This window comes from Salmo salar, chromosome 18 (genome assembly GCF_965601325.2).
Source record: "Salmo salar chromosome 18, fSalSal1, whole genome shotgun sequence".
Classification (NCBI taxonomy): Eukaryota; Metazoa; Chordata; class Actinopteri; order Salmoniformes; family Salmonidae; genus Salmo; species Salmo salar.
Window position 1 is genome coordinate 40,001 of NC_138308.1, and position 27,500 is coordinate 67,500.

General features: G+C 45.6%; 2 protein-coding genes across 2 annotated transcripts in view; one reads left to right on the top strand and one right to left on the bottom strand.

The window, feature by feature from the left end:
• LOC145861713 (cleavage and polyadenylation specificity factor subunit 4) overlaps positions 1–14,863 on the bottom strand; it is a 17,542-nt gene extending 2,679 nt beyond the window's left edge. Inside the window, exons 1-6 of the mRNA XM_082964619.1 lie at positions 14,710–14,863; positions 14,151–14,201; positions 10,492–10,644; positions 7,791–7,886; positions 6,384–6,477; positions 3,026–3,098 (exon numbers count right to left, since the gene is read on the bottom strand). Coding sequence (XP_082820745.1) covers positions 3,026–3,098; positions 6,384–6,477; positions 7,791–7,886; positions 10,492–10,644; positions 14,151–14,201; positions 14,710–14,812 — 570 coding nt within the window. The 5' untranslated portion in view covers positions 14,813–14,863. The remainder of the gene's footprint in view (positions 1–3,025; positions 3,099–6,383; positions 6,478–7,790; positions 7,887–10,491; positions 10,645–14,150; positions 14,202–14,709) is intronic.
• Positions 14,864–19,264: 4,401 nt separating this feature from the next.
• The window catches only part of bud31 (BUD31 spliceosome associated protein), an 11,330-nt gene continuing 3,094 nt past the window's right edge, over positions 19,265–27,500 (top strand). The window contains exons 1-3 of the mRNA XM_082964620.1: positions 19,265–19,541; positions 20,836–20,958; positions 23,074–23,240. Of these exons, the coding sequence (XP_082820746.1) occupies positions 19,448–19,541; positions 20,836–20,958; positions 23,074–23,240 (384 nt within the window). The 5' untranslated portion in view covers positions 19,265–19,447. The remainder of the gene's footprint in view (positions 19,542–20,835; positions 20,959–23,073; positions 23,241–27,500) is intronic.

Below are 27,500 nucleotides of genomic sequence, written 5' to 3' on the forward strand. Positions count from 1 at the left end.
TACCTTCTGGTGACCCAGTATCTGTGCTGGTAGTGAGAGAGAGGGGGTGTCCTACCTTCTGGTGACCCAGTATCTGTGCTGGTAGTGAGAGAGAGAGGGGGTGTCCTACCTTCTGGTGACCCAGTATCTGTGCTGGTAGTGAGAGAGAGGGGGTGTCCTACCTTCTGGTGACCCAGTATCTGTGCTGGTAGTGAGAGAGAGGGGGGTGTCCTACCTTCTGGTGACCCAGTATCTGTGCTGGTAGTGAGAGAGAGGGGGTGTCCTACCTTCTGGTGACCCAGTATCTGTGCTGGTAGTGAGAGAGAGAGGGTGTCCTACCTTCTGGTGACCCAGTATCTGTGCTGGTAGTGAGAGAGAGGGGGGGTGTCCTACCTTCTGGTGTCCCAGTATCTGTGCTGGTAGTGAGAGAGAGAGGGGGTGTCCTACCTTCTGGTGACCCAGTATCTGTGCTGGTAGTGAGAGAGAGAGGGGGTGTCCTACCTTCTGGTGACCCAGTATCTGTGCTGGTAGTGAGAGAGAGAGGGGGTGTCCTACCCTTCTGGTGTCCCAGTATCTGTGCTGGTAGTGAGAGAGAGAGGGGGTGTCCTACCTTCTGGTGACCCAGTATCTGTGCTGGTAGTGAGAGAGAGAGGGGGTGTCCTACCTTCTGGTGTCCCAGTATCTGTGCTGGTAGTGAGAGAGAGGGGGTGTCCTACCTTCTGGTGTCCCAGTATCTGTGCTGGTAGTGAGAGAGAGAGGGGGTGTCCTACCTTCTGGTGTCCCAGTATCTGTGCTGGTCGTGAGAGAGAGGGGGTGTCCTACCTTCTGGTGACCCAGTATCTGTGCTGGTAGTGAGAGAGGGGGTGTCCTACCTTCTGGTGTCCCAGTATCTGTGCTGGTAGTGAGAGAGAGGGGGTGTCCTACCTTCTGGTGTCCCAGTATCTGTGCTGGTAGTGAGAGAGAGAGGGGGTGTCCTACCTTCTGGTGACCCAGTATCTGTGCTGGTAGTGAGAGAGAGGGGGTGTCCTACCTTCTGGTGTCCCAGTATCTGTGCTGGTAGTGAGAGAGAGGGGGTGTCCTACCTTCTGGTGTCCCAGTATCTGTGCTGGTAGTGAGAGAGGGGGGTGTCCTACCTTCTGGTGTCCCAGTATCTGTGCTGGTAGTGAGAGAGAGGGGGTTGTCCTACCTTCTGGTGTCCCAGTATCTGTGCTGGTAGTGAGAGAAGGGGGTGTCCTACCTTCTGGTGTCCCAGTATCTGTGCTGGTAGTGAGAGAGGGGGGTGTCCTACCTTCTGGTGTCCCAGTATCTGTGCTGGTAGTGAGAGAGGGGGTGTCCTACCTTCTGGTGACCCAGTATCTGTGCTGGTAGTGAGAGAGAGAGGGGGTGTCCTACCTTCTGGTGTCCCAGTATCTGTGCTGGTAGTGAGAGAGAGAGGGGGTGTCCTACCTTCTGGTGACCCAGTATCTGTGCTGGTAGTGAGAGAGAGAGGGGTGTCCTACCTTCTGGTGTCCCAGTATCTGTGCTGGTAGTGAGAGAGAGGGGGTGTCCTACCTTCTGGTGTCCCAGTATCTGTGCTGGTAGTGAGAGAGCGAGGGGGTGTCCTACCTTCTGGTGACCCAGTATCTGTGCTGGTAGTGAGAGAGAGGGGGTGTCCTACCTTCTGGTGACCCAGTATCTGTGCTGGTAGTGAGAGAGGGGGTGTCCTACCTTCTGGTGTCCCAGTATCTGTGCTGGTAGTGAGAGAGAGGGGGTGTCCTACCTTCTGGTGTCCCAGTATCTGTGCTGGTAGTGAGAGAGAGAGGGGGTGTCCTACCTTCTGGTGTCCCAGTATCTGTGCTGGTAGTGAGAGAGAGAGGGGGTGTCCTACCTTCTGGTGACCCAGTATCTGTGCTGGTAGTGAGAGAGAGGGGGGTGTCCTACCTTCTGGTGACCCAGTATCTGTGCTGGTAGTGAGAGAGAGGGGGGTGTCCTACCTTCTGGTGTCCCAGTATCTGTGCTGGTAGTGAGAGAGAGGGGGGGTGTCCTACCTTCTGGTGTCCCAGTATCTGTGCTGGTAGTGAGAGAGAGGGGGGGGGTGTCCTACCTTCTGGTGTCCCAGTATCTGTGCTGGTAGTGAGAGAGAGAGGGGGTGTCCTACCTTCTGGTGTCCCAGTATCTGTGCTGGTAGTGAGAGAGAGAGGGGGTTGTCCTACCTTCTGGTGTCCCAGTATCTGTGCTGGTAGTGAGAGAGAGAGGGGGTGTCCTACCTTCTGGTGTCCCAGTATCTGTGCTGGTAGTGAGAGAGAGAGGGGGTGTCCTACCTTCTGGTGTCCCAGTATCTGTGCTGGTAGTGAGAGAGAGAGGGGGTGTCCTACCTTCTGGTGTCCCAGTATCTGTGCTGGTAGTGAGAGAGAGAGGGGGTGTCCTACCTTCTGGTGTCCCAGTATCTGTGCTGGTAGTGAGAGAGAGAGGGGGTGTCCTACCTTCTGGTGTCCCAGTATCTGTGCTGGTAGTGAGAGAGAGAGGGGGTGTCCTACCTTCTGGTGACACAGTATCTGTGCTGGTAGTGAGAGAGAGGGGGTGTCCTACCTTCTGGTGACCCAGTATCTGTGCTGGTAGTGAGAGAGAGGGGGTGTCCTACCTTCTGGTGTCCCAGTATCTGTGCTGGTAGTGAGAGAGAGGGGGGGGTGTCCTACCTTCTGGTGTCCCAGTATCTGTGCTGGTAGTGAGAGAGAGGGGGGGGTGTCCTACCTTCTGGTGTCCCAGTATCTGTGCTGGTAGTGAGAGAGAGAGGGGGTGTCCTACCTTCTGGTGTCCCAGTATCTGTGCTGGTAGTGAGAGAGAGAGGGGGTGTCCTACCTTCTGGTGTCCCAGTATCTGTGCTGGTAGTGAGAGAGAGAGGGGGTGTCCTACCTTCTGGTGTCCCAGTATCTGTGCTGGTAGTGAGAGAGAGGGGGTGTCCTACCTTCTGGTGTCCCAGTATCTGTGCTGGTAGTGAGAGAGGGGGTGTCCTACCTTCTGGTGTCCCAGTATCTGTGCTGGTAGTGAGAGAGAGGGGGTGTCCTACCTTCTGGTGTCCCAGTATCTGTGCTGGTAGAGGAGGCTGTTCGGTGGCTCCCATTGGCAGGTCAAACCGCGGGCTGCAGAAAGACACACCCATTATTCTGGACTCATTTCATCTCACGGCCTAAACGCTACTATTTTCACAGGGCTCTGGGTCAGAGAGGATTATGGGTAGTGTAGTTTTACCTCCTCCTGGGTCAGAGAGGATTATGGGTAGTGTAGTTTTACCTCCTGGGTCATAGAGGATTATGGTTAGTGTAGTTTTACCTCCTCCTGGGTCAGAGAGGATTATGGTTAGTGTAGTTTTACCTCCTCCTGGGTCAGAGAGGATTATGGTTAGTGTAGTTTTACCTCATGGGTCATAGAGGATTATGGTTAGTGTAGTCTTACCTCCTCCTGGGTCATAGAGGATTATGGGAGGTGTAGTTTACCTCCTGGGTCATAGATGATATAAATATGACCAGGGTAACAGTCGAATACCTCTGCAGTATTCCACCAGACCCCGCAGGGTAACAGTTGAATACCTCTGCAGTATTCCAGACCCCGCAGGGTAACAGTTGAATACCTCTGCAGTATTCCACCAGACCCCGCAGGGTAACAGTTGAATACCTCTGCAGTATTCCACCAGACCCCGCAGGGTAACAGTTGAATACCTCTGCAGTATTCCACCAGACCGCGCAGGGTAACAGTTGAATACCTCTGCAGTATTCCACCAGACCACGCAGGGTAACAGTTGAATACCTCTGCAGTATTCCAGACCCCGCAGGGTAACAGTCGAATACCTCTGCAGTATTCCAGACCCCGCAGGGTAACAGTCGAATACCTCTGCAGTATTCCAGACCCCGCAGGGTAACAGTCGAATACCTCTGCAGTATTCCAGACCCCGCAGGTTAACAGTTGAATACCTCTGCAGTATTCCACCAGACCCCGCAGGGTAACAGTTGAATACCTCTGCAGTATTCCACCAGACCCCGCAGGGTAACAGTTGAATACCTCTGCAGTATTCCACCAGACCCCGCAGGGTAACAGTTGAATACCTCTGCAGTATTCCAGACCCCACAGGGTAACAGTTGAATACCTCTGCAATATTCCACCAGACCACGCAGGGTAACAGTTGAATACCTCTGCAGTATTCCAGACCACGCAGGGTAACAGTCGAATACCTCTGCAGTATTCCAGACCCCGCAGGGTAACAGTTGAATACCTCTGCAGTATTCCAGATCCCGCAGGGTAACAGTCGAATACCTCTGCAGTATTCCAGACCCCGACAGGGTAACAGTCGAATACCTCTGCAGTATTCCACCAGACCCCGCAGGGTAACAGTTGAATACCTCTGCAGTATTCCAGACCCCGCAGGGTAACAGTTGAATACCTCTGCAGTATTCCACCAGACCACGCAGGGTAACAGTTGAATACCTCTGCAGTATTCCAGACCACGCAGGGTAACAGTTGAATACCTCTGCAGTATTCCAGACCCCGCAGGGTAACAGTTGAATACCTCTGCAGTATTCCACCAGACCCCACAGGGTAACGGTGGAATACCTCTGCAGTATTCCAGACCCCACAGGGTAACAGTTGAATACCTCTGCAGTATTCCAGACCCCGCAGGATAACAGTTGAATACCTCTGCAGTATTCCAGACCCCGACAGGGTAGCAGTCGAATACCTCTGCAGTATTCCACCAGACCACGCAGGGTAACAGTTGAATACCTCTGCAGTATTCCAGACCCCGACAGGGTAACAGTTGAATACCTCTGCAGTATTCCAGACCCCGCAGGGTAACAGTCGAATACCTCTGCAGTATTCCAGACCCCGCAGGGTAACAGTTGAATACCTCTGCAGTATTCCAGACCCCGACAGGGTAACAGTTGAATACCTCTGCAGTATTCCAGACCCCGCAGGGTAACAGTCGAATACCTCTGCAGTATTCCAGACCCCGACAGGGTAACAGTTGAATACCTCTGCAGTATTCCACCAGACCCCGCAGGGTAACAGTTTGAATACCTCTGCAGTATTCCAGACCCCGCAGGGTAACAGTCGCATACCTCTGCAGTATTCCAGACCCCGCAGGGTAACAGTTGAATACCTCTGCAGTATTCCAGACCCCGCAGGGTAACAGTTGAATACCTCTGCAGTATTCCAGACCCCGACAGGGTAGCAGTCGAATACCTCTGCAGTATTCCAGACCCCGCAGGGTAACAGTTGAATACCTCTGCAGTATTCCAGACCCCGCAGGGTAACAGTTCAATACCTCTGCAGTATTCCAGACCCCGACAGGGTAACAGTTGAATACCTCTGCAGTATTCCAGACCCCGCAGGGTAACAGTCGAATACCTCTGCAGTATTCCAGACCCCACAGGGTAACAGTTGAATACCTCTGCAGTATTCCAGACCCCGCAGGGTAACAGTTGAATACCTCTGCAGAATTCCAGACCACGACAGGGTAACAGTTGAATACCTCTGCAGTATTCCAGACCCCGACAGGGTAACAGTTGAATACCTCTGCAGTATTCCAGACCCCGCAGGGTAACAGTTGAATACCTCTGCAGTATTCCAGACCCCGACAGGGTAACAGTTGAATACCTCTGCAGTATTCCAGACCCCGACAGGGTAACAGTTGAATACCTCTGCAGTATTCCAGACCCCGCAGGGTAACAGTCGAATACCTCTGCAGTATTCCAGACCCCGCAGGGTAACAGTTGAATACCTCTGCAGTATTCCACCAGACCCCGCAGGGTAACAGTTGAATACCTCTGCAGTATTCCAGACCCCGACAGGATAACAGTTGAATACCTCTGCAGTATTCCAGACCCCGACAGGATAACAGTTGAATACCTCTGCAGTATTCCAGACCCCGACAGGATAACAGTTGAATACCTCTGCAGTATTCCAGACCCCGACAGGATAACAGTTGAATACCTCTGCAGTATTCCAGACCCCGACAGGGTAACAGTTGAATACCTCTGCAGTATTCCACCAGACCCCACAGGATAACAGTTGAATACCTCTGCAGTATTCCAGACCCCGCAGGGTAACAGTTGAATACCTCTGCAGTACTCCAGACCCCGCAGGGTAACAGTTGAATACCTCTGCAGTATTCCAGACCCCGCAGGGTAGCAGTTGAATACCTCTGCAGTATTCCAGACCCCGACAGGGTAACAGTTGAATACCTCTGCAGTATTCCAGACCCCGCAGGGTAACAGTTGAATACCTCTGCAGTATTCCACCAGACCCCGCAGGGTAACAGTTGAATACCTCTGCAGTATTCCACCAGACCCCGCAGGGTAACAGTTGAATACCTTTGCAGTAGAGGCTATAAAAAGGTGAATATTAAAAGAGATTGAATAAGAGAATAAACTCACTGCATGAATTTACAGGACCGGCCCTCTGGACAGAACCCGACCAAGTAGTTCATACAGATCACTCTTCTGGTGTGGCGGTGTCTGCAGTCTGGACCTGAGGAGGAGGGAGGGAGGGGGGAGGGAGGGAGAGGAGGAGGGGGAGAGAGGGAGGGAGGGAGAGAGAGAGAGAGGAAGGAGGGATAGAGAGAGGAAGGAGGGATAGAGAGAGGAAGGAGGGATAGAGAGAGGAAGGAGGGAGAGGGAGAGGAAGGAGGGAGAGAGAGAGGAAGGAGGGATAGAGAGAGGAAGGAGGGAGAGGGAGAGGAAGGAGGGAGAGAGAGAGGAAGGAGGGAGGGAGAGAGGAAGGAGGGAGGGAGAGAGAGAAAGGAGGAAGGGAGAGGAGGGAGGGAGAGGAGAGGAGAGGGAGGGAGATGAGAGGGAGGAAGGAGAGAGGAGGGAGAGGAGAGAGGAGTGGGAGGGAGGGAGAGAGAGAGAATGTTAAGGACAAGACAGAACAACAGGAATATCAGCCAGTAGACCACCTGCTGGGTGTTGATGAACGGTGGCGACTCAACCCGTCAGGAAGTGCACCGTGGCGACTCAACCCGTCAGGAAGTGCACCGTGGCGACTCAACCCGTCAGGAAGTGCACCGTGGCGACTCAACCCGTCAGGAAGTGCACCGTGGCGACTCAACCCGTCAGGAAGTGCACCGTGGCGACTCAACCCGTCAGGAAGTGCACCGTGGCGACTCAACCCGTCAGGAAGTGAACGGGGGCGACTCAACCCGTCAGGAAGTGAACGGTGGCGACTCAACCCGTCAGGAAGTGAACGGTGGCGACTCAACCCGTCAGGAAGTGAACGGTGGCGACTCAACCCGTCAGGAAGTGAACGGTGGCGACTCAACACGTCAGGAAGTGAACGGTGGCGACTCAACACGTCAGAAAGTGAACGGTGGCGACTCAACCTATCAGGAAGTGAACAGGAAATGACAGTTGATGTTTTGAGGAAGAAGAGACACCTGCTGCTGTGAACCAGTGGTCGGCACCACGGTCTGTTTAGTCTCTTAGTGCTGGAGCAGTGAGTGAGAGAGTGAGAGAGAGAGAGGGAGAGAGAGAGTGAGTGTGGGAGAGAGCATGAGAGTGAGAGAGCGAGTGAGAGACAGAGAGAGTGAGTCAGAGTGAGTGAGAGAGTGAGTCAGAGTGAGTGAGTCAGAGTGAGTGAGTGAGTCTGAGTGAGTGAGTGAGTGAGTGTGAGAGAGTGAGTGAGTCAGAGTGAGTCAGTGAGTGAGTGAGTGAGTGTGAGAGAGTCAGAGTGAGTGAGTCAGAGAGAGTGAGTGAGTCAGAGAGAGTGAGTGAGTCAGAGAGAGCGAGAGTGTGAGAGAGAGCGTGTGAGAGAGAGCGTGTGAGAGAGAGAGTGAGAGGACGTACCATGTTTGCAGAAGCCTCTGTCATACCAGGGGCAGTCTTTGATCTTAGACTCTGGGTCGATGTGGAGGAACGGACACTCCTTGTTACTGCACTCTCCTAGACACACAGAGACACACACAGTTAGCCCATACAGATGGGGGCACCGCGGTACACAGTTAGCTGATACAGATGGGGGCACCGCGGTAGACAGTTAGCCCATACAGATGGGGGCACCGCGGTACACAGTTAGCCCATACAGATGGGGGCACCGCGGTAGACAGTTAGCCCATACAGATGGGGGCACCGCGGTAGACAGTTAGCCCATACAGATGGGGGCACCGCGGTAGACAGTTAGCCCATACAGATGGGGGCACCGCGGTAGACAGTTAGCCCATACAGATGGGGGCACCGCGGTAGACAGTTAGCCCATACAGATGGGGGCACCGCGGTAGACAGTTAGCCCATACAGATGGGGGCACCGCGGTAGACAGTTAGCCCATACAGATGGGGGCACCGCGGTAGACAGTTAGCCCATACAGATGGGGGCACCGCGGTAGACAGTTAGCCGATACAGATGGGGGCACCGCGGTAGACAGTTAGCCGATACAGATGGGGAGAACTGCAGTAGACAGTTAGCCAATACAGATAGGGGGAACTGCAGTAGACATTTAGCCGATACAGATGGGGGCACCACGGTACAGTTAGCCGATACAGATGGGGGGAACTGCAGTAGACAGTTAGCCGATACAGATGGGAGAACTGCAGTAGACAGTTAGCCAATACAGATGGGGCTGGAACGAGCTGCAACAAACACTCAAACTGGACAGTTTTATCTCCATCTCTTCATTCAAAGACTCAATCATGGACACTCTTACTGACAGTTGTGGCTGCTTTTTGTGATGTATTGTTGTCTCTACCTTCTTGCCCTTTGTGCTGTTGTCTGAGCCCAATAATGTTTGTACCATGTTGTGTTGCTACCATGTTGTGTTGCTACCATGTTGTTGTCATGTTGTGTTGCTGCCATGTTGTGTTGCTGCCATGTTGTGTTGCTGCCATGTTTGTGTTGCTGCCATGTTGTGTTGTTGTCATGTTGTGTTTCTGCCATGTTGTTGTCATGTTGTGTTGCTGCCATGTTGTGTTGCTGTTGTGTTGCTGCCACGTTGTGTTGCTGCCATGTTGTGTTGCTGCCATGTTGTGTTGCTGCCATGTTGTCATGTTGCTGCCATGTTGTTGTCATGTTGCTGCCATGTTTCTGCCATGTTGCTGCCATGTTGTGTTGCTGCCATGTGTTGCTGCCATGTTGCTGCCATGTTGTGTTGCTGCCATGTTGCTGCCATGTTGTGTTGCTGCCATGTTGTGTTGCTGCCATGTTGTGTTGCTGCCATGTTGTGTTGCTGCCATGTTGTGTTGCTGCCATGTTGCTGCCATGTTGTGTTGCTGCCATGTTGTGTTGCTGCCATGTTGTGTTGCTGCCATGTTGTGTTGCTGCCATGCTGTTGTTGTGTTGTCATGTGTTGCTGCCATGCTGTTGTTGTCATGTGTTGCTGCCATGCTGTGTTGTCATGTGTTGCTGTGTTGTCATGTGTTGCTACCATGCTGTATTGTCATGTGTTGTTGCCTTGCTGTGTTGTCATGTGTTGCTACCATGCTGTGTTGTCATGTTTTGCTGCCATGCTGTGTTGTCATGTGTTGCTACCATGCTGTGTTGTCATGTGTTGCTACCATGCTGTGTTGTCATGTTGTGTTGCTGCCATGCTGTGTTGTCATGTTGTGTTGCTGCCATGCTGTGTTGTCATGTGTTGCTACCATGCTGTGTTGTCATGTGTTGCTACCATGCTGTGTTGTCATGTGTTGCTACCATGCTGTGTTGTCATGTGTTGCTACCATGCTGTGTTGTCATGTGTTGCTACCATGCTGTGTTGTCATGTGTTGCTACCATGCTGTGTTGTCATGTGTTGCTACCATGCTGTGTTGTCATGTGTTGCTGCCATGCTGTGTTGTTGTCTCTCGTTGAGATGTGTGTTTTGTCCTATAATCTTTTTTTAAATCCCAGCCACCGCAGGAGGCCGTCATTGTAAAATAAGAAATTGTTCTTAACTGACTTACCAGGTTAAATAAAAGGTTAAATAAAAGGTTAAATAAAAGGTTAAATAAAGGGTTAAATAAAGGGTTCAATAAAGGTTCAATAAAGGTTCAATAAAGGTTAAATAAAGGTTAAATAAAGGGTTAAATAAAGGGTTAAATAAAGGTTAAATAAAGGTTAAATAAAGGGTTAAATAAGGGTTAAATAAAGGGTTAAATAAAGGGTTAAGTAAAGGTTAAATAAAAGGCTAAATAAAGATTAAATAAAGATTAAATAAAGGTTAAATAAAGGGTTAAATAAAGGGTTAAATAAAGGGTTAAATAAAGGTTAAATAAAGGGTTCAATAAAGGGTTAAATAAAGGTTAAATAAAAGGTTAAATAAAAGGCTAAATAAAGATTAAATAAAGGTTAAATAAAGGGTTAAATAAAGGTTAAATAAAGGGTTAAATAAAGGGTTAAATAAAGGGTTAAATAAAAGGTTAAATAAAGGTTAAATAAAGGTTAAATAAAGGGTTAAATAAAGGGTTAAATAAAGGGTTAAATAAAGGTTAAATAAAGGGTTAAATAAAGGTTAAATAAAGGTTAAATAAAGGGTTAAATAAAGGTTAAATAAAGGTTAAATAAAGCCCAGCCACATACCGAACTTGGAGTAGAAGTAACACTCGGGCATCTTGGTCATGTCGTACTCGTGTAGAAACTCACACTGATCTCCCTTCTTACAGAGTCCTCTGAGCCAGTGTTTACACACCACTGTCTTCTCCCCACTGATGTGACGGAAAGGACACATCCCACCTGCAGCAACACACACGCACACACACACAGATCACTTTATACACATTCCACCTGCAGCAACACACACACTGATCACTTTATACACATCCCACCTGCAGCAACACACACACACACACACACACACTGATCACTTTATACACATCCCACCTGCAGCAACACCCACACACACACACTGATCACTTTATACACATCCCACCTGCAGCAACACACACACTGATCACTTTATACACATTCCACCTGCAGCAACACACACACACACTGATCACTTTATACACATCCCACCTGCAGCAACACACACACACACACACTGATCACTTTATATACATCCCACCTGCAGCAACACACACACACTGATCACTTTATACACATTCCACCTGCAGCAACACCCACACACACACACTGATCACTTTATACACATCCACCTGCAGCAACACACACACACACTGATCACTTTATACACATCCACCTGCAGCAACACACACACACACTGATCACTTTATACACATACCACCTGCAGCAACACACACACACACTGATCACTTTATACACATCCCACCTGCAGCAACACACACTGATCACTTTATACACATACCACCTGCAGCAACACACACACACACACACTGATCACTTTATACACATACCACCTGCAGCAACACACACACTGATCACTTTATACACATCCACCTGCAGCAACACACACACACACACACACTGATCACTTTATACACATCCCACCTGCAGCAACACACACTGATCACTTTATACACATACCACCTGCAGCAACACACACACACACACACACACACACTGATCACTTTATACACATACCACCTGCAGCAACACACACACTGATCACTTTATACACATCCCACCTGCAGCAACACACACTGATCACTTTATACACATACCACCTGCAGCAACACACACACACTGATCACTTTATACACATACCACCTGCAGCAACACACACTGATCACTTTATACACACACCACCTGCAGCAACACACACACACACACACACACTGATCACTTTATACACATCCACCTGCAGCAACACACACACACTGATCACTTTATACACACACCACCTGCAGCAACACACACACACACACACACACTGATCACTTTATACACATCCACCTGCAGCAACACACACACACTGATCACTTTATACACATCCCACCTGCAGCAACACACACACACACACACACTGATCACTTTATACACATCCACCTGCAGCAACACACACACACACTGATCACTTTATACACATACCACCTGCAGCAACACACACACACACTGATCACTTTATACACATCCCACCTGCAGCAACACACACTGATCACTTTATACACATACCACCTGCAGCAACACACACACACACACTGATCACTTTATACACATACCACCTGCAGCAACACACACACACACTGATCACTTTATACACATCCACCTGCAGCAACACACACACACTGATCACTTTATACACATCCCACCTGCAGCAACACACACTGATCACTTTATACACATACCACCTGCAGCAACACACACACACACACTGATCACTTTATACACATACCACCTGCAGCAACACACACACACACTGATCACTTTATACACATACCACCTGCAGCAACACACACACACACACTGATCACTTTATACACATACCACCTGCAGCAACACACACACACACTGATCACTTTATACACATCCACCTGCAGCAACACACACACACTGATCACTTTATACACATCCCACCTGCAGCAACACACACTGATAACTTTATACACATACCACCTGCAGCAACACACACACACACACACTGATCACTTTATACACATACCACCTGCAGCAACACACACACTGATCACTTTATACACATCCACCTGCAGCAACACACACACACACACACACTGATCACTTTATACACATCCCACCTGCAGCAACACACACTGATCACTTTATACACATACCACCTGCAGCAACACACACACACACACACACACTGATCACTTTATACACATACCACCTGCAGCAACACACACACTGATCACTTTATACACATCCCACCTGCAGCAACACACACTGATCACTTTATACACATACCACCTGCAGCAACACACACACACTGATCACTTTATACACATACCACCTGCAGCAACACACACTGATCACTTTATACACACACCACCTGCAGCAACACACACACACACACACACTGATCACTTTATACACATCCACCTGCAGCAACACACACACACTGATCACTTTATACACACACCACCTGCAGCAACACACACACACACACACACTGATCACTTTATACACATCCACCTGCAGCAACACACACACACTGATCACTTTATACACATCCCACCTGCAGCAACACACACACACACTGATCACTTTATACACATCCACCTGCAGCAACACACACACACACTGATCACTTTATACACATACCACCTGCAGCAACACACACACACACTGATCACTTTATACACATCCCACCTGCAGCAACACACACTGATCACTTTATACACATACCACCTGCAGCAACACACACACACACACTGATCACTTTATACACATACCACCTGCAGCAACACACACACACACTGATCACTTTATACACATCCACCTGCAGCAACACACACACACTGATCACTTTATACACACACCACCTGCAGCAACACACACACACACACACTGATCACTTTATACACATCCCACCTGCAACAACACACACTGATCACTTTATACACATACCACCTGCAGCAACACACACACACACTGATCACTTTATACACATACCACCTGCAGCAACACACACACACACTGATCACTTTATACACATACCACCTGCAGCAACACACACACACACACTGATCACTTTATACACATCACACCTGCAGCAACACACACTGATCACTTTATACACATACCACCTGCAGCAACACACACACACACACACACACACACACACACACTGATCACTTTATACACATCCACCTGCAGCAACACACACACACTGATCACTTTATACACACACCACCTGCAGCAACACACACACACACTGATCACTTTATACACATCCCACCTGCAGCAACACACACACACTGATCACTTTATACACATCCCACCTGCAGCAACACACACACACTGATCACTTTATACACATCCCACCTGCAGCAACACACACACACTGATCACTTTATACACATATCACCTGCAGCAACACACACACACTGATCACTTTATACACATATCACCTGCAGCAACACACACACACTGATCACTTTATACACATATCACCTGCAGCAACACACACACACTGATCACTTTATACACACACAGTTCATATCAACACACACACACACTGGGTCAGTTCCTATACACACACAGATCAGTTTATACACACATCCCCCAGCAGATACACACACACACTTGTAGAGGAGTCTGTATCAGTCACATACAGAGAACTCATCACAGGTAACACTCACCTTTGAGACAGGCCGCTCTCATGAAGAACTCACACACAGCAGCCCCGGACTCTACAGACAGACAGACACAGGAAGTTACAATACAAAACAATACATGAACCTAACACACTGCAGCCTCAAACTCTGCAACAATAAAAAAAAAAACACACCTAATTATAAAATCAGTTCATAAGTTAGCTAAACTAGCCAAGTTAGCTTAGCTACCATGCTAAAACTACAACAGTACCTAGCCAAGTTAGCTTAGCTACCATGCTAAAACTACAACAGTACCGAGCTAACGTTAGCTACCATGCTAAAACTACAACAGTACCTAGCTAACGTTAGCTACCATGCTAAAACTACAACAGTACCTAGCTAACGTTAGCTACCATGCTAAAACTACAACAGTACCGAGCTAACGTTAGTTACCATGCTAAAACTACAACAGTACCTAGCTAACGTTAGCTACCATGCTAAAACTACAACAGTACCGAGCTAACGTTAGCTACCATGCTAAAACTACAACAGTACCTAGCTAACGTTAGCTAACAGGCTAACTTAGTAAGTAGCGACTACTTACTGTCCATCCCGGGGAAAGGGAGAGGCTGAGCCCCCAGCTGCTGCTCCACAGCTATCTCTAGATCAAACTTGATGTGGTCCACGGTGGCTATCAGGTCCTGCATGATGGCAGTCTCACCCCCGCTTCCGACCAGACAGAAACAAGCTAGCCTAGCCTAGCTTAGCTAGCAGTCTCACCCCCGCTTCCGACCAGACAGAAACAAGCTAGCTTAGCTTAGCTTAGCTAGCAGTCTAACGGCAGTTCGCAATCAGCTAACCTGTGAAATCTCGCTAAAGTAGCTGATATATCAACCATAAGAGGCGTTTGCTCTAGATTGCTTTGGCTAGCTAATTGTATATTTGAAATGTGTAGAAAAATCAACAGTGGGGAAAGTTGGTTAACTAAGACAAGTCCGTTTTGTCTTGTTGATCTGCCATCTTGTTTCTCCTGCCCTCCAGAAGGCGGGCGGGTTGAACTCCAACCTTTGACCTGTGTGGGAGGGGGGGGGGGGGGGGGGAGGTTAAAAGCCTGAGTAATCGATCTATGAGAGAGTTTGGATGTGAACTTGCCAGAAGATGCCGACCCTACCATTACGCTTGTTTACACAGAGCTGCACTGGGGTCAGAATGCAATCATGGTTACATTAAGATCCCCCCCCCCCATTGAGCTAGCGTGAGATATGGGCTGGAAAAGGTAACGCATATAGCCACCATACTTCAAATGGTTACTATAGCACTATTTCAATCTTGTCGATTGGAGCAGTGTGGATAAAGGTGGCATATCCCATCCCTGGATTGAGGTAAGTTTTTCGACCCATATCTCACCGCTGGCTCCACGTAAAAATATCAATATCAATTACAAATAAAAGCTTTTTATTAATGTTATTTTACCCACAAGCCAGCCAGTCCTTCATTTTAATTAACTAGGCAAGTCAGTTAAGAACAAATTCTTATTTTCAATGACGGTCTACCGGGGAACAGTGGGTTAACTGCCTTGTTCAGGGGCAGAACGACATATTTTTACCTTGTCGGCTCAGGCATTTGATCTTGCAACCTTCTGATTACTAGTCCAGCGCTCTAACCACTAGGCTACCTGCCTCCCCCCTCTAACCACTAGGCTACCTGCCGCCCCCCATCACTCAGAAGAGAAGGAAAGCTCAACATACTTCAGTATCTCCCTAGTTCCAGGGTGAGCATGATTTGTACCCTGGGGGGGTGAGCCCGTTTCACCCAGGAAGGGATCTTTTTTTACTTAATAAAAAATGGAGGAACATTTCTACTCTTTCTGAGTGTACTTTAGTGAGTGTTTCATCAGAGAACATGCTGAGTGTTTAGTTTAGTGAGTGTTTAGTTTAGTGAGTGTTTAGTTTAGTGAGTGTTTAGTTTAGTTTAGTTTAGTGAGTGTTTAGTTTAGTTTAGTGTTTAGTTTAGTTTAGTGAGTGTTTAGTTTAGTGAGTGTTTAGTTTAGTGAGTGTTTAGTTTAGTGAGTGTTTAGTTTAGTGAGTGTTTAGTGAGTGTTTAGTTTAGTGAGTGTTTAGTTTAGTGAGTGTTTAGTTTAGTGAGTGTTTAGTTTAGTGAGTGTTTAGTTTAGTGAGTGTTTTAGTTTAGTGAGTGTTTAGTTTAGTGAGTGTTTCATCAGAGAACATGCTGAGTGTTTAGTTTAGTGAGTGTTTAGTTTAGTGAGTGTTTAGTTTAGTGAGTGTTTAGTTTAGTGAGTGTTTAGTTTAGTTTAGTGAGTGTTTTAGTTTAGTGAGTGTTTTAGTTTAGTGAGTGTTTTAGTTTAGTGAGTGTTTTAGTTTAGTGAGTGTTTTAGTTTAGTGAGTGTTTTAGTTTAGTGAGTGTTTTAGTTTAGTGAGTGTTTTAGTTTAGTGAGTGTTTCATCAGAGAACACGCTGAGTGTTTAGTTTAGCGAGGCAAGTCAGTGAAGAAAACATTCTTATTTACAATGACGGCCTACCAAAGGCCTCCTGCGGGGACGGGGCCTGGGATTAAACATTTAATAAAATGTTTTAAAATAGGACAAAACACACATCACGACAAGAGAGACAACACAACACTACATAAAGAGAGACCTAAGACAACAACATAGCAAGGCAGCAACACAACACTACATAAAGAGAGACCTAAGACAACAACACAGCATGGCAGCAACACAGCACTACATAAAGAGAGACCTAAGACAACAACACAGCATGGCAGCATCACAACACTACATAAAGAGAGACCTAAGACAACAACATAGCATGGCAGCAACACAACACTACATAAAGAGAGACCTAAGACAACAACACAGCATGGCAGCAACACAGCACTACATAAAGAGAGACCTAAGACAACAACACAGCATGGCAGCAACACAACACTACATAAAGAGAGACCTAAGACAACAACACAGCATGGCAGCAACACAACACTACATAAAGAGAGACCTAAGACAACAACACAGCATGGCAGCAACACAACACTACATAAAGAGAGACCTAAGACAACAACATAGCAAGGCAGCAACACAACACTACATAAAGAGAGACCTAAGACAACAACACAGCAAGGCAGCAACACAACACTACATAAAGAGAGACCTAAGACAACAACATAGCATGGCAGCAACACAACACTACATAAAGAGAGACCTAAGACAACAACATAGCATGGCAGTGTAACCGATGTGAAAATGGCTAGTTAGTTAGCGGTGGTGCGCGCTAATAGCGTTTTTAATCGGGTGATGTCACTCGCTCTGAGACTTGAAGTAGGGTTTCCCCTTGCGTTGCAAGGGGCCGGGGATTTTTGTGGCGCGATGGGTCCCTGGTTCAAGCCCAGGTTGGGGGCGAGGAGAGGGACGGAAGCTATACTGTTACAGCAGCAACACATGACAACACAGCATGGTAGCAACACAGCATGGTAGCAACACAGCATGGTAGCAACACAGCATGGTAGCAACACAACATGGTAGCAACACAACATGGTAGCAACAGCACATGGTACAAACATTATTGGGCCCAGACAACAGCACAAAGGGGCAATAAGGTAGAGACAACAATACATCACGCAAAGCAGCCACAACTGTCAGTAAGAGTGTCCATGATTGAGTCTTTGAATGAAGAGATGGAGATAAAACTGTCCAGTTTGAGTGTTTAAATGTCCTTTGTCAAGTAAAATCACTACCTACTCTCTCAGACATGGATCCTCCTGGTCTCTGACTCTCCTCTGTCTTCTACACTGAAATCCCCCTCTCCTCTGTCTTCTACACTGAAATCCCCCTCTCCTCTGTCTTCTACACTGAAATCCCCTCTCCTCTGTCTTCTACACTGAAATCCTCCTCTCCTCTCTGTCTTCTACACTGAAATCCTCCTCTCCTCTGTCTTCTACACTGAAATTCTCCTCTCCTCTGTCTTCTACACTGAAATCCCCCTCTCCTCTGTCTTCTACACTGAAATTCTCCTCTCCTCTCTGTCTTCTACACTGAAATCCTCCTCTCCTCTGTCTTCTACACTGAAATCCCCCTCTCCTCCTCCTCTCTGTCTTCTACACTGAAATCCTCCTCTCCTCTCTGTCTTCTACACTCAAACCCCCCTCTCCTCTGTCTTCTACACTGAAATCCCCCTCTCCTCCTCCTCTCTGTCTTCTACACTGAAATCCTTCTCTCCTCTGTCTTCTACACTGAAAACCTCCTCTCTAACTCTCCTCTCTGTCTTCTACACTGAAATCCCCCTCTCCTCCTCCTCTCTGTCTTCTACACTGAAATCCTTCTCTCTGTCTCATCTGTCTTCTAAACTGAAACGACTGGACAGGAGAAAACAAAATACCCCACGTTTACATCCCGTTTCCAGACGTGTAGGATGGAGAAGAGAGAAGGGGATGGAAGAAGAGGCCAGGGAGCCAGTGTTCCAGAGCATCAAATTCATGATGCATTGTGGGTATATTTGACTGTGACTGATGTAAATAAAATAAAATAAAATAAATAATGGGTAGTTATTTATGATACAGCCTTTTTTTCAGAAAAATCACCAAATGGACAAGTCTAACCTGTTGATGATATTATATTAGATAGAATCATGATTTAAATACACTGAACAAAAACAAAAAATGCCAATTTGCAACAATTTCCATGATTTTTACTAAGTTACAGTTCATATATGGAAATAAGTCAATTGAAATCAATGCCTTAGGCCCTAATCTATGGATTTCACACGACTGGGAATACAGATATGCATCTGTCGGTCACAGATACCTTTATAAAAAGAAAGTTAGGGGTGTGGATCAGAGAACCAGTCAGTATCTGGTGTGACCCCCCCCCATTTGTCTCATGCAGCGCGACACATCTCCTTCACATAGAGTTGATCAGGCTGTTGATTGGTGGCCTGTTGGAATGTTGGTCCCACTTCCTCTTCAATGGCCGTGTGAAGGGGCTGGATATTGGGCGGGAACTGGAACACGTTGTCAATCAAGAGCATCCGAACACTTCCCCCCCCCCCCCCCCCCCCCCGAGTTCCCAGTTGTTGTGAACGCACTGTAGTCGGAGTTTTCGCCGAGTTCCCAGTTGTTATGAACGCAGCAAAAAGCCCCTCAATTGAATGAAATAGAATTGAGTGACGTACATATCGTGCGATCGAGGATCGAGCCGTGACGTCAATAAGAAGCGACGGTGAGCAGGCCTACGAAATCAATACACACCAAAAAAAAAATATACTACGCGAGGGGGGGGAAATAAGGTTTATTGTTTTTCATTTTGGTTAAATAATCCGTTTTGATTAAACGCGATGCCGAAAGTAAAGAGGAGCAGGAAACCACCTCCCGATGGCTGGGAGTTGATTGAACCGACTTTGGACGAATTAGACCAAAAAATGAGAGAAGGTAAAAAAAATATATATTTTTTAGCTAGCTAATAATGTTAGCCACCTAAGCTAACTAAATCCTCTACTCCGACTGTAACAAAACGAGGCTCAGCTAACATCATGTCTACACAAATGTTAACATTTAATATTTTGGGGGGGATATTCAACCAGTCTCAACTAAGCTATATTATCAAGTTGTTGTATGAATCTGATTTGGATCAGTCCTGTTTTTATTGTGACTGACTAACTTCTCCGTAACCTAACGAGGCTGTCCGTACAGCCAGATACCTACAACCCCTCTGTCTCGCCTTCACTATCTGTATGTTTCCTTTGTCGTATTGTGGGTTATTGTTCAGATACCTCGACAATCATAACCAAAAGGTTGAGGTTTTAGATAGGTAGTTTCTAAGTTAACTACACTGAACAATAATATAAACGCAACAAGGTAAAAACAAAATGTTACTGAGTTCATATAAGGAAATCCTTAAACTGCAATACATTCATTAGGTCCTAATCTATGGATTTCACATGACTGGGAATACAGATATGCATCTGTTGGTCACAGATACCTTTAAAAAAAAAAAAAAAAAAAATACAGCCAAATTCTCTAAAATGACGGAGGTGGCTTATGGTAGAGGAATGAACATTTCAATTCTCTGGCAACAGCTCTGGTAGACGTTCCTGCAGTCAGCATGCCAATTGCACACTCCCTCAACTTGAGACATCTGTGGCATTGAGTTGTTGTGACAAAACTGCACATTTTTTAGAGTGGCCTTTTATTGTCCCCCAGCACAAGGTGCACCTGTGTTGTTTAATCTGCTTCTTGATATGCCGCACCTGTCAGTTGGATGGATTATCTTGAAAAAGTAGAAATGCTCACTAACAAGGATGTAAACACATTTGTTCTCAAAAATTTAAGAGAGAAATACGTTTTTTTTACTGTATGGAAACATGGGACCAACACTTCACATGTTGCGTTTTTTTTTATATTGTTGTTCAGTGTAGTTAGTTGAGCTAGGGTAATCAACCAGCCAAACTATTAGCTACTTAGCTAGCTACAATATAAAGTTGATGTATGAATGGGGGAATCTTGGAGAATGGGGGAATCTTGGAGAATGGGGGAATCTTGGAGAATGGGGGAATCTTGGAGAATGGGGAAATCTTGGAGAATGGGGGAATCTTGGAGAATGGGGGAAATCTTGGATAATGGGGAAATCTTGGAGAATGGTGGGGGAATCTTGGAGAATGGTGGGGGAATCTTGGATAATTCCTGTATTGTATCGATGACGAGGTTGCGATTTGTCTCCTTACAGCCGAGACGGAGCCTCACGAGGGAAAGCGGAAGGTGGAGTCCCTGTGGCCGATATTCAGACTGCATCATCAGAGGAGCAGATATATCTTCGACTTGTTCTACAAGAGGAAGGCCATCAGCAGAGGTAGATAATATTACTGTTACATAAGAGGAACGCCGTCAGCAGAGATAGATATTACTGTTACATAAGAGGAACGCCGTCAGCAGAGATAGATATTACTGTTACATAAGAGGAAGACCGTCAGCAGAGATAGATATTACTGTTACATAAGAGGAAGACCGTCAGCAGAGATAGATATTACTGTTACATAAGAGGAAGACCGTCAGCAGAGATAGATATTACTGTTACATAAGAGGAAGACCGTCAGCAGAGATAGATATTACTGTTACATAAGAGGAAGACCGTCAGCAGAGATAGATATTACTGTTACATAAGAGGAAGACCGTCAGCAGAGATAGATAATATTACTGTTACATAAGAGGAAGACCGTCAGCAGAGATAGATATTACTGTTACATAAGAGGAAGACCGTCAGCAGAGGTAGATGATATTACTGTTACATAAGAGGAACGCCGTCAGCAGAGATAGATATTACTGTTACATAAGAGGAAGACCGTCAGCAGAGATAGATATTACTGTTACATAAGAGGAAGACCGTCAGCAGAGATAGATAATATTACTGTTACATAAGAGGAAGACCGTCAGCAGAGATAGATATTACTGTTACATAAGAGGAAGACCGTCAGCAGAGATAGATATTACTGTTACATAAGAGGAAGACCGTCAGCAGAGATAGATATTACTGTTACATAAGAGGAAGACCGTCAGCAGAGATAGATATTACTGTTACATAAGAGGAAGACCGTCAGCAGAGATAGATATTACTGTTACATAAGAGGAAGACCGTCAGCAGAGATAGATATTACTGTTACATAAGAGGAAGACCGTCAGCAGAGATAGATATTACTGTTACATAAGAGGAAGACCGTCAGCAGAGATAGATAATATTACTGTTACATAAGAGGAAGACCGTCAGCAGAGGTAGATATTACTGTTACATAAGAGGAAGACCGTCAGCAGAGGAAGACCGTCAGCAGAGATAGATATTACTGTTACATAAGAGGAAGACCGTCAGCAGAGGAAGACCGTCAGCAGAGATAGATAATATTACTGTTACATAAGAGGAAGACCGTCAGCAGAGATAGATATTACTGTTACATAAGAGGAAGACCGTCAGCAGAGATAGATATTACTGTTACATAAGAGGAAGACTGTCAGCAGAGATAGATATTACTGTTACATAAGAGGAAGACCGTCAGCAGAGATAGATAATATTACTGTTACATAAGAGGAAGACCGTCAGCAGAGATAGATATTACTGTTACATAAGAGGAAGACCGTCAGCAGAGATAGATATTACTGTTACATAAGAGGAAGACCGTCAGCAGAGGTAGATAATATTACTGTTACATAAGAGGAAGACCGTCAGCAGAGATGGATATTACTGTTACATAAGAGGAAGACCGTCAGCAGAGATAGATAATACTGTTACATAAGAGGAAGACCGTCAGCAGAGATAGATGTTACTGTTACATAAGAGGTAGACCGTCAGCAGAGGAAGACCGTCAGCAGAGATAGATATTACTGTTACATAAGAGGAAGACCGTCAGCAGAGATAGATATTACTGTTACATAAGAGGAAGACCGTCAGCAGAGATAGATATTACTGTTACATAAGAGGAAGACCATCAGCAGAGATAGATATTACTGTTACATAAGAGGAAGACCGTCAGCAGAGATAGATATTACTGTTACATAAGAGGAAGACCGTCAGCAGAGGTAGATAATATTACTGTTACATAAGAGGAAGACCGTCAGCAGAGGAAGACCGTCGTACACTGAATATATAAGATGCAGAGGCTAGTGGAGCGTTGAGTTTGCTTATTTTAGGGTTTGGGTTTTTAGGTATAATGCTCTCTCTCTCTCTCCTCTCTCTCTCTCTCTCTCTCTCTCTCTCTCTCTCTCTGTCCTGTGTGTGTGTGTGTGTGTGTGTGTGTGTGTGTGTGTGTGTGTGTGTGTGTGTGTGTGTGTGTGTGTGTGTGTGTGTGTGTGTGTGTGTGTGTGTGTGTGTGTGTGTGTGTGTGTGTGTGTGTGTGTGTGTGTGTGTGTGTGTGTGTGTGTGTGTGTGTGTGTGTGTGTGTGTGCGTCCTGTGTCCTGTGTGTGTGTGTGTGTGCGTAGAGCTGTATGACTACTGTATAAAGGAGAGTTATGCTGATAAGAATCTGATCGCTAAGTGGAAGAAACAGGGATACGAGAACCTGTGCTGTCTTCGATGCATCCAGACACGGGACACCAACTTTGGGACCAACTGCATCTGCAGAGTCCCCAAGAGCAAGCTGGAGGTGGTGAGTACTGCAATAATACTATAGTACTACTATAATACTACTATAGAGTCCCCAAGAGCAAGCTGGAGGTGGTGAGTACTGCATTAATACTATAGTACTACTATAATACTACTATAGAGTCCCCAAGAGCAAGCTGGAGGTGGTGAGTACTGCAATCATACTATAGTACTACTATAATACTACTATAGAGTCCCCAAGAGCAAGCTGGAGGTGGTGAGTACTGCAATAATACTATAATACTACTATAATACTACTATAGAGTCCCCAAGAGCAAGCTGGAGGTGGTGAGTACTGCATTAATACTATAGTACTACTATAATACTACTATAGAGTCCCCAAGAGCAAGCTGGAGGTGGTGAGTACAGCAATAATACTATAGTACTACTATAATACTACTATAGAGTCCCCAAGAGCAAGCTGGAGGTGGTGAGTACTGCAATAATACTATAGTACTACTATAATACTACTATAGAGTCCCCAAGAGCAAGCTGGAGGTGGTGAGTACTGCATTAATACTATAGTACTACTATAATACTACTATAGAGTCCCCAAGAGCCAGCTGGAGGTGGTGAGTACTGCAATAATACTATAGTACTACTATAATACTACTATAGAGTCCCCAAGAGCAAGCTGGAGGTGGTGAGTACTGCAATAATACTATAGTACTACTATAATACTACTATAGAGTCCCCAAGAGCAAGCTGGAGGTGGTGAGTACTGCAATAATACTATAGTACTACTATAATACTACTATAGAGTCCCCAAGAGCAAGCTGGAGGTGGTGAGTACTGCAATAATACTATAGTACTACTATAATACTACTATAGAGTCCCCAAGAGCAAGCTGGAGGTGGTGAGTACTGCAATAATACTATAGTACTACTATAATACTACTATAGAGTCCCCAAGAGCAAGCTGGAGGTGGTGAGTACTGCAATAATACTATAGTACTACTGTAATACTACTATAGAGTCCCCAAGAGCAAGCTGGAGGTGGTGAGTACTGCAATAATACTATAGTACTACTATAATACTACTATAGAGTCCCCAAGAGCAAGCTGGAGGTGGTGAGTACTGCAATAATACTATAGTACTACTATAATACTACTATAGAGTCCCCAAGAGCAAGCTGGAGGTGGTGAGTACTGCAATAATACTATAGTACTACTATAATACTACTATAGAGTCCCCAAGAGCAAGCTGGAGGTGGTGAGTACTGCATTAATACTATAGTACTACTATAATACTACTATAGAGTCCCCAAGAGCCAGCTGGAGGTGGTGAGTACTGCAATAATACTATAGTACTACTGTAATACTACTATAGAGTCCCCAAGAGCCAGCTGGAGGTGGTGAGTACTGCATTAATACTATAGTACTACTATAATACTACTATAGAGTCCCCAAGAGCAAACTGGAGGTGGTGAGTACTGCATTAATACTATAGTACTACTATAATACTACTATAGAGTCCCCAAGAGCAAGCTGGAGGTGGTGAGTACTGCATTAATACTATAGTACTACTATAATACTACTATAGAGTCCCCAAGAGCAAGCTGGAGGTGGTGAGTACTGCAATAATACTATAGTACTACTATAATACTACTATAGAGTCCCCAAGAGCAAGCTGGAGGTGGTGAGTACTGCAATAATACTATAGTACTACTATAATACTACTATAGAGTCCCCAAGAGCAAGCTGGAGGTGGTGAGTACTGCAATAATACTACTATAGTACTACTATAATACTACTATAGAGTCCCCAAGAGCAAGCTGGAGGTGGTGAGTACTGCAATAATACTATAGTACTACTATAATACTACTATAGAGTCCCCAAGAGCAAGCTGGAGGTGGTGAGTACTGCAATAATACTACTATAGTACTACTATAATACTACAATAATACTACAATACTACTATAGAGTCCCCAAGAGCAAGCTGGAGGTGGTGAGTACTGCAATAATACTACTATAATACTACTATAGAGTCCCCAAGAGCAAGCTGGAGGTGGTGAGTACTGCAATAATACTATAGTACTACTATAATACTACTATAGAGTCCCCAAGAGCAAGCTGGAGGTGGTGAGTACTGCAATAATACTATAGTACTACTATAATACTACTATAGAGTCCCCAAGAGCAAGCTGGAGGTGGTGAGTACTGCAATAATACTATAGTACTACTGTAATACTACTATAGAGTCCCCAAGAGCAAGCTGGAGGTGGTGAGTACTGCAATAATACTACTATAATACTACTATAGAGTCCCCAAGAGCAAGCTGGAGGTGGTGAGTACTGCAATAATACTATAGTACTACTATAATACTACTATAGAGTCCCCAAGAGCAAGCTGGAGGTGGTGAGTACTGCAATAATACTATAGTACTACTATAGAGTCCCCAAGAGCAAGCTGGAGGTGGTGAGTACTGCAATAATACTATAGTACTACTATAATACTACTATAGAGTCCCCAAGAGCAAGCTGGAGGTGGTGAGTACTGCAATAATACTATAGTACTACTATAATACTACTATAGAGTCCCCAAGAGCAAGCTGGAGGTGGTGAGTACTGCAATAATACTATAGTACTACTATAATACTACTATAGAGTCCCCAAGAGCAAGCTGGAGGTGGTGAGTACTGCAATAATACTATAGTACTACTATAATACTACTATAGAGTCCCCAAGAGCAAGCTGGAGGTGGTGAGTACTGCAATAATACTACTATAATACTACTATAGAGTCCCCAAGAGCCAGCTGGAGGTGGTGAGTACTGCAATAATACTATAGTACTACTGTAATACTACTATAGAGTCCCCAAGAGCAAGCTGGAGGTGGTGAGTACTGCAATAATACTATAATACTACTATAGAGTCCCCAAGAGCAAGCTGGAGGTGGTGAGTACTGCAATAATACTATAGTACTACTATAATACTACTATAGAGTCCCCAAGAGCAAGCTGGAGGTGGTGAGTACTGCAATAATACTATAGTACTACTATAATACTACTATAGAGTCCCCAAGAGCAAGCTGGAGGTGGTGAGTACTGCAATAATACTATAGTACTACTATAATACTACTATAGAGTCCCCAAGAGCAAGCTGGAGGTGGTGAGTACTGCAATAATACTATAATACTACTATAGAGTCCCCAAGAGCAAGCTGGAGGTGGTGAGTACTGCAATAATACTATAGTACTACTATAATACTACTATAGAGTCCCCAAGAGCAAGCTGGAGGTGGTGAGTACTGCAATAATACTATAGTACTACTATAATACTACTATAGAGTCCCCAAGAGCAAGCTGGAGGTGGTGAGTACTGCAATAATACTATAATACTACTATAATACTACTATAGAGTCCCCAAGAGCAAGCTGGAGGTGGTGAGTACTGCAATAATACTATAGTACTACTATAATACTACTATAGAGTCCCCAAGAGCAAGCTGGAGGTGGTGAGTACTGCAATAATACTATAGTACTACTATAATACTACTATAGAGTCCCCAAGAGCAAGCTGGAGGTGGTGAGTACTGCAATAATACTATAGTACTACTATAATACTACTATAGAGTCCCCAAGAGCCAGCTGGAGGTGGTGAGTACTGCAATAATACTATAGTACTACTATAATACTACTATAGAGTCCCCAAGAGCAAGCTGGAGGTGGTGAGTACTGCAATAATACTATAGTACTACTATAATACTACTATAGAGTCCCCAAGAGCAAGCTGGAGGTGGTGAGTACTGCAATAATACTATAGTACTACTATAATACTACTATAGAGTCCCCAAGAGCAAGCTGGAGGTGGTGAGTACTGCAATAATACTATAGTACTACTATAATACTACTATAGAGTCCCCAAGAGCAAGCTGGAGGTGGTGAGTACTGCAATAATACTATAGTACTACTATAATACTACTATAGAGTCCCCAAGAGCAAGCTGGAGGTGGTGAGTACTGCAATAATACTATAGTACTACTGTAATACTACTATAGAGTCCCCAAGAGCAAGCTGGAGGTGGTGAGTACTGCATTAATACTATAGTACTACTATAATACTACTATAGAGTCCCCAAGAGCAAGCTGGAGGTGGTGAGTACTGCATTAATACTATAGTACTACTATAATACTACTATAGAGTCCCCAAGAGCAAGCTGGAGGTGGTGAGTACTGCAATAATACTATAGTACTACTATAATACTACTATAGAGTCCCCAAGAGCAAGCTGGAGGTGGTGAGTACTGCAATAATACTATAGTACTACTA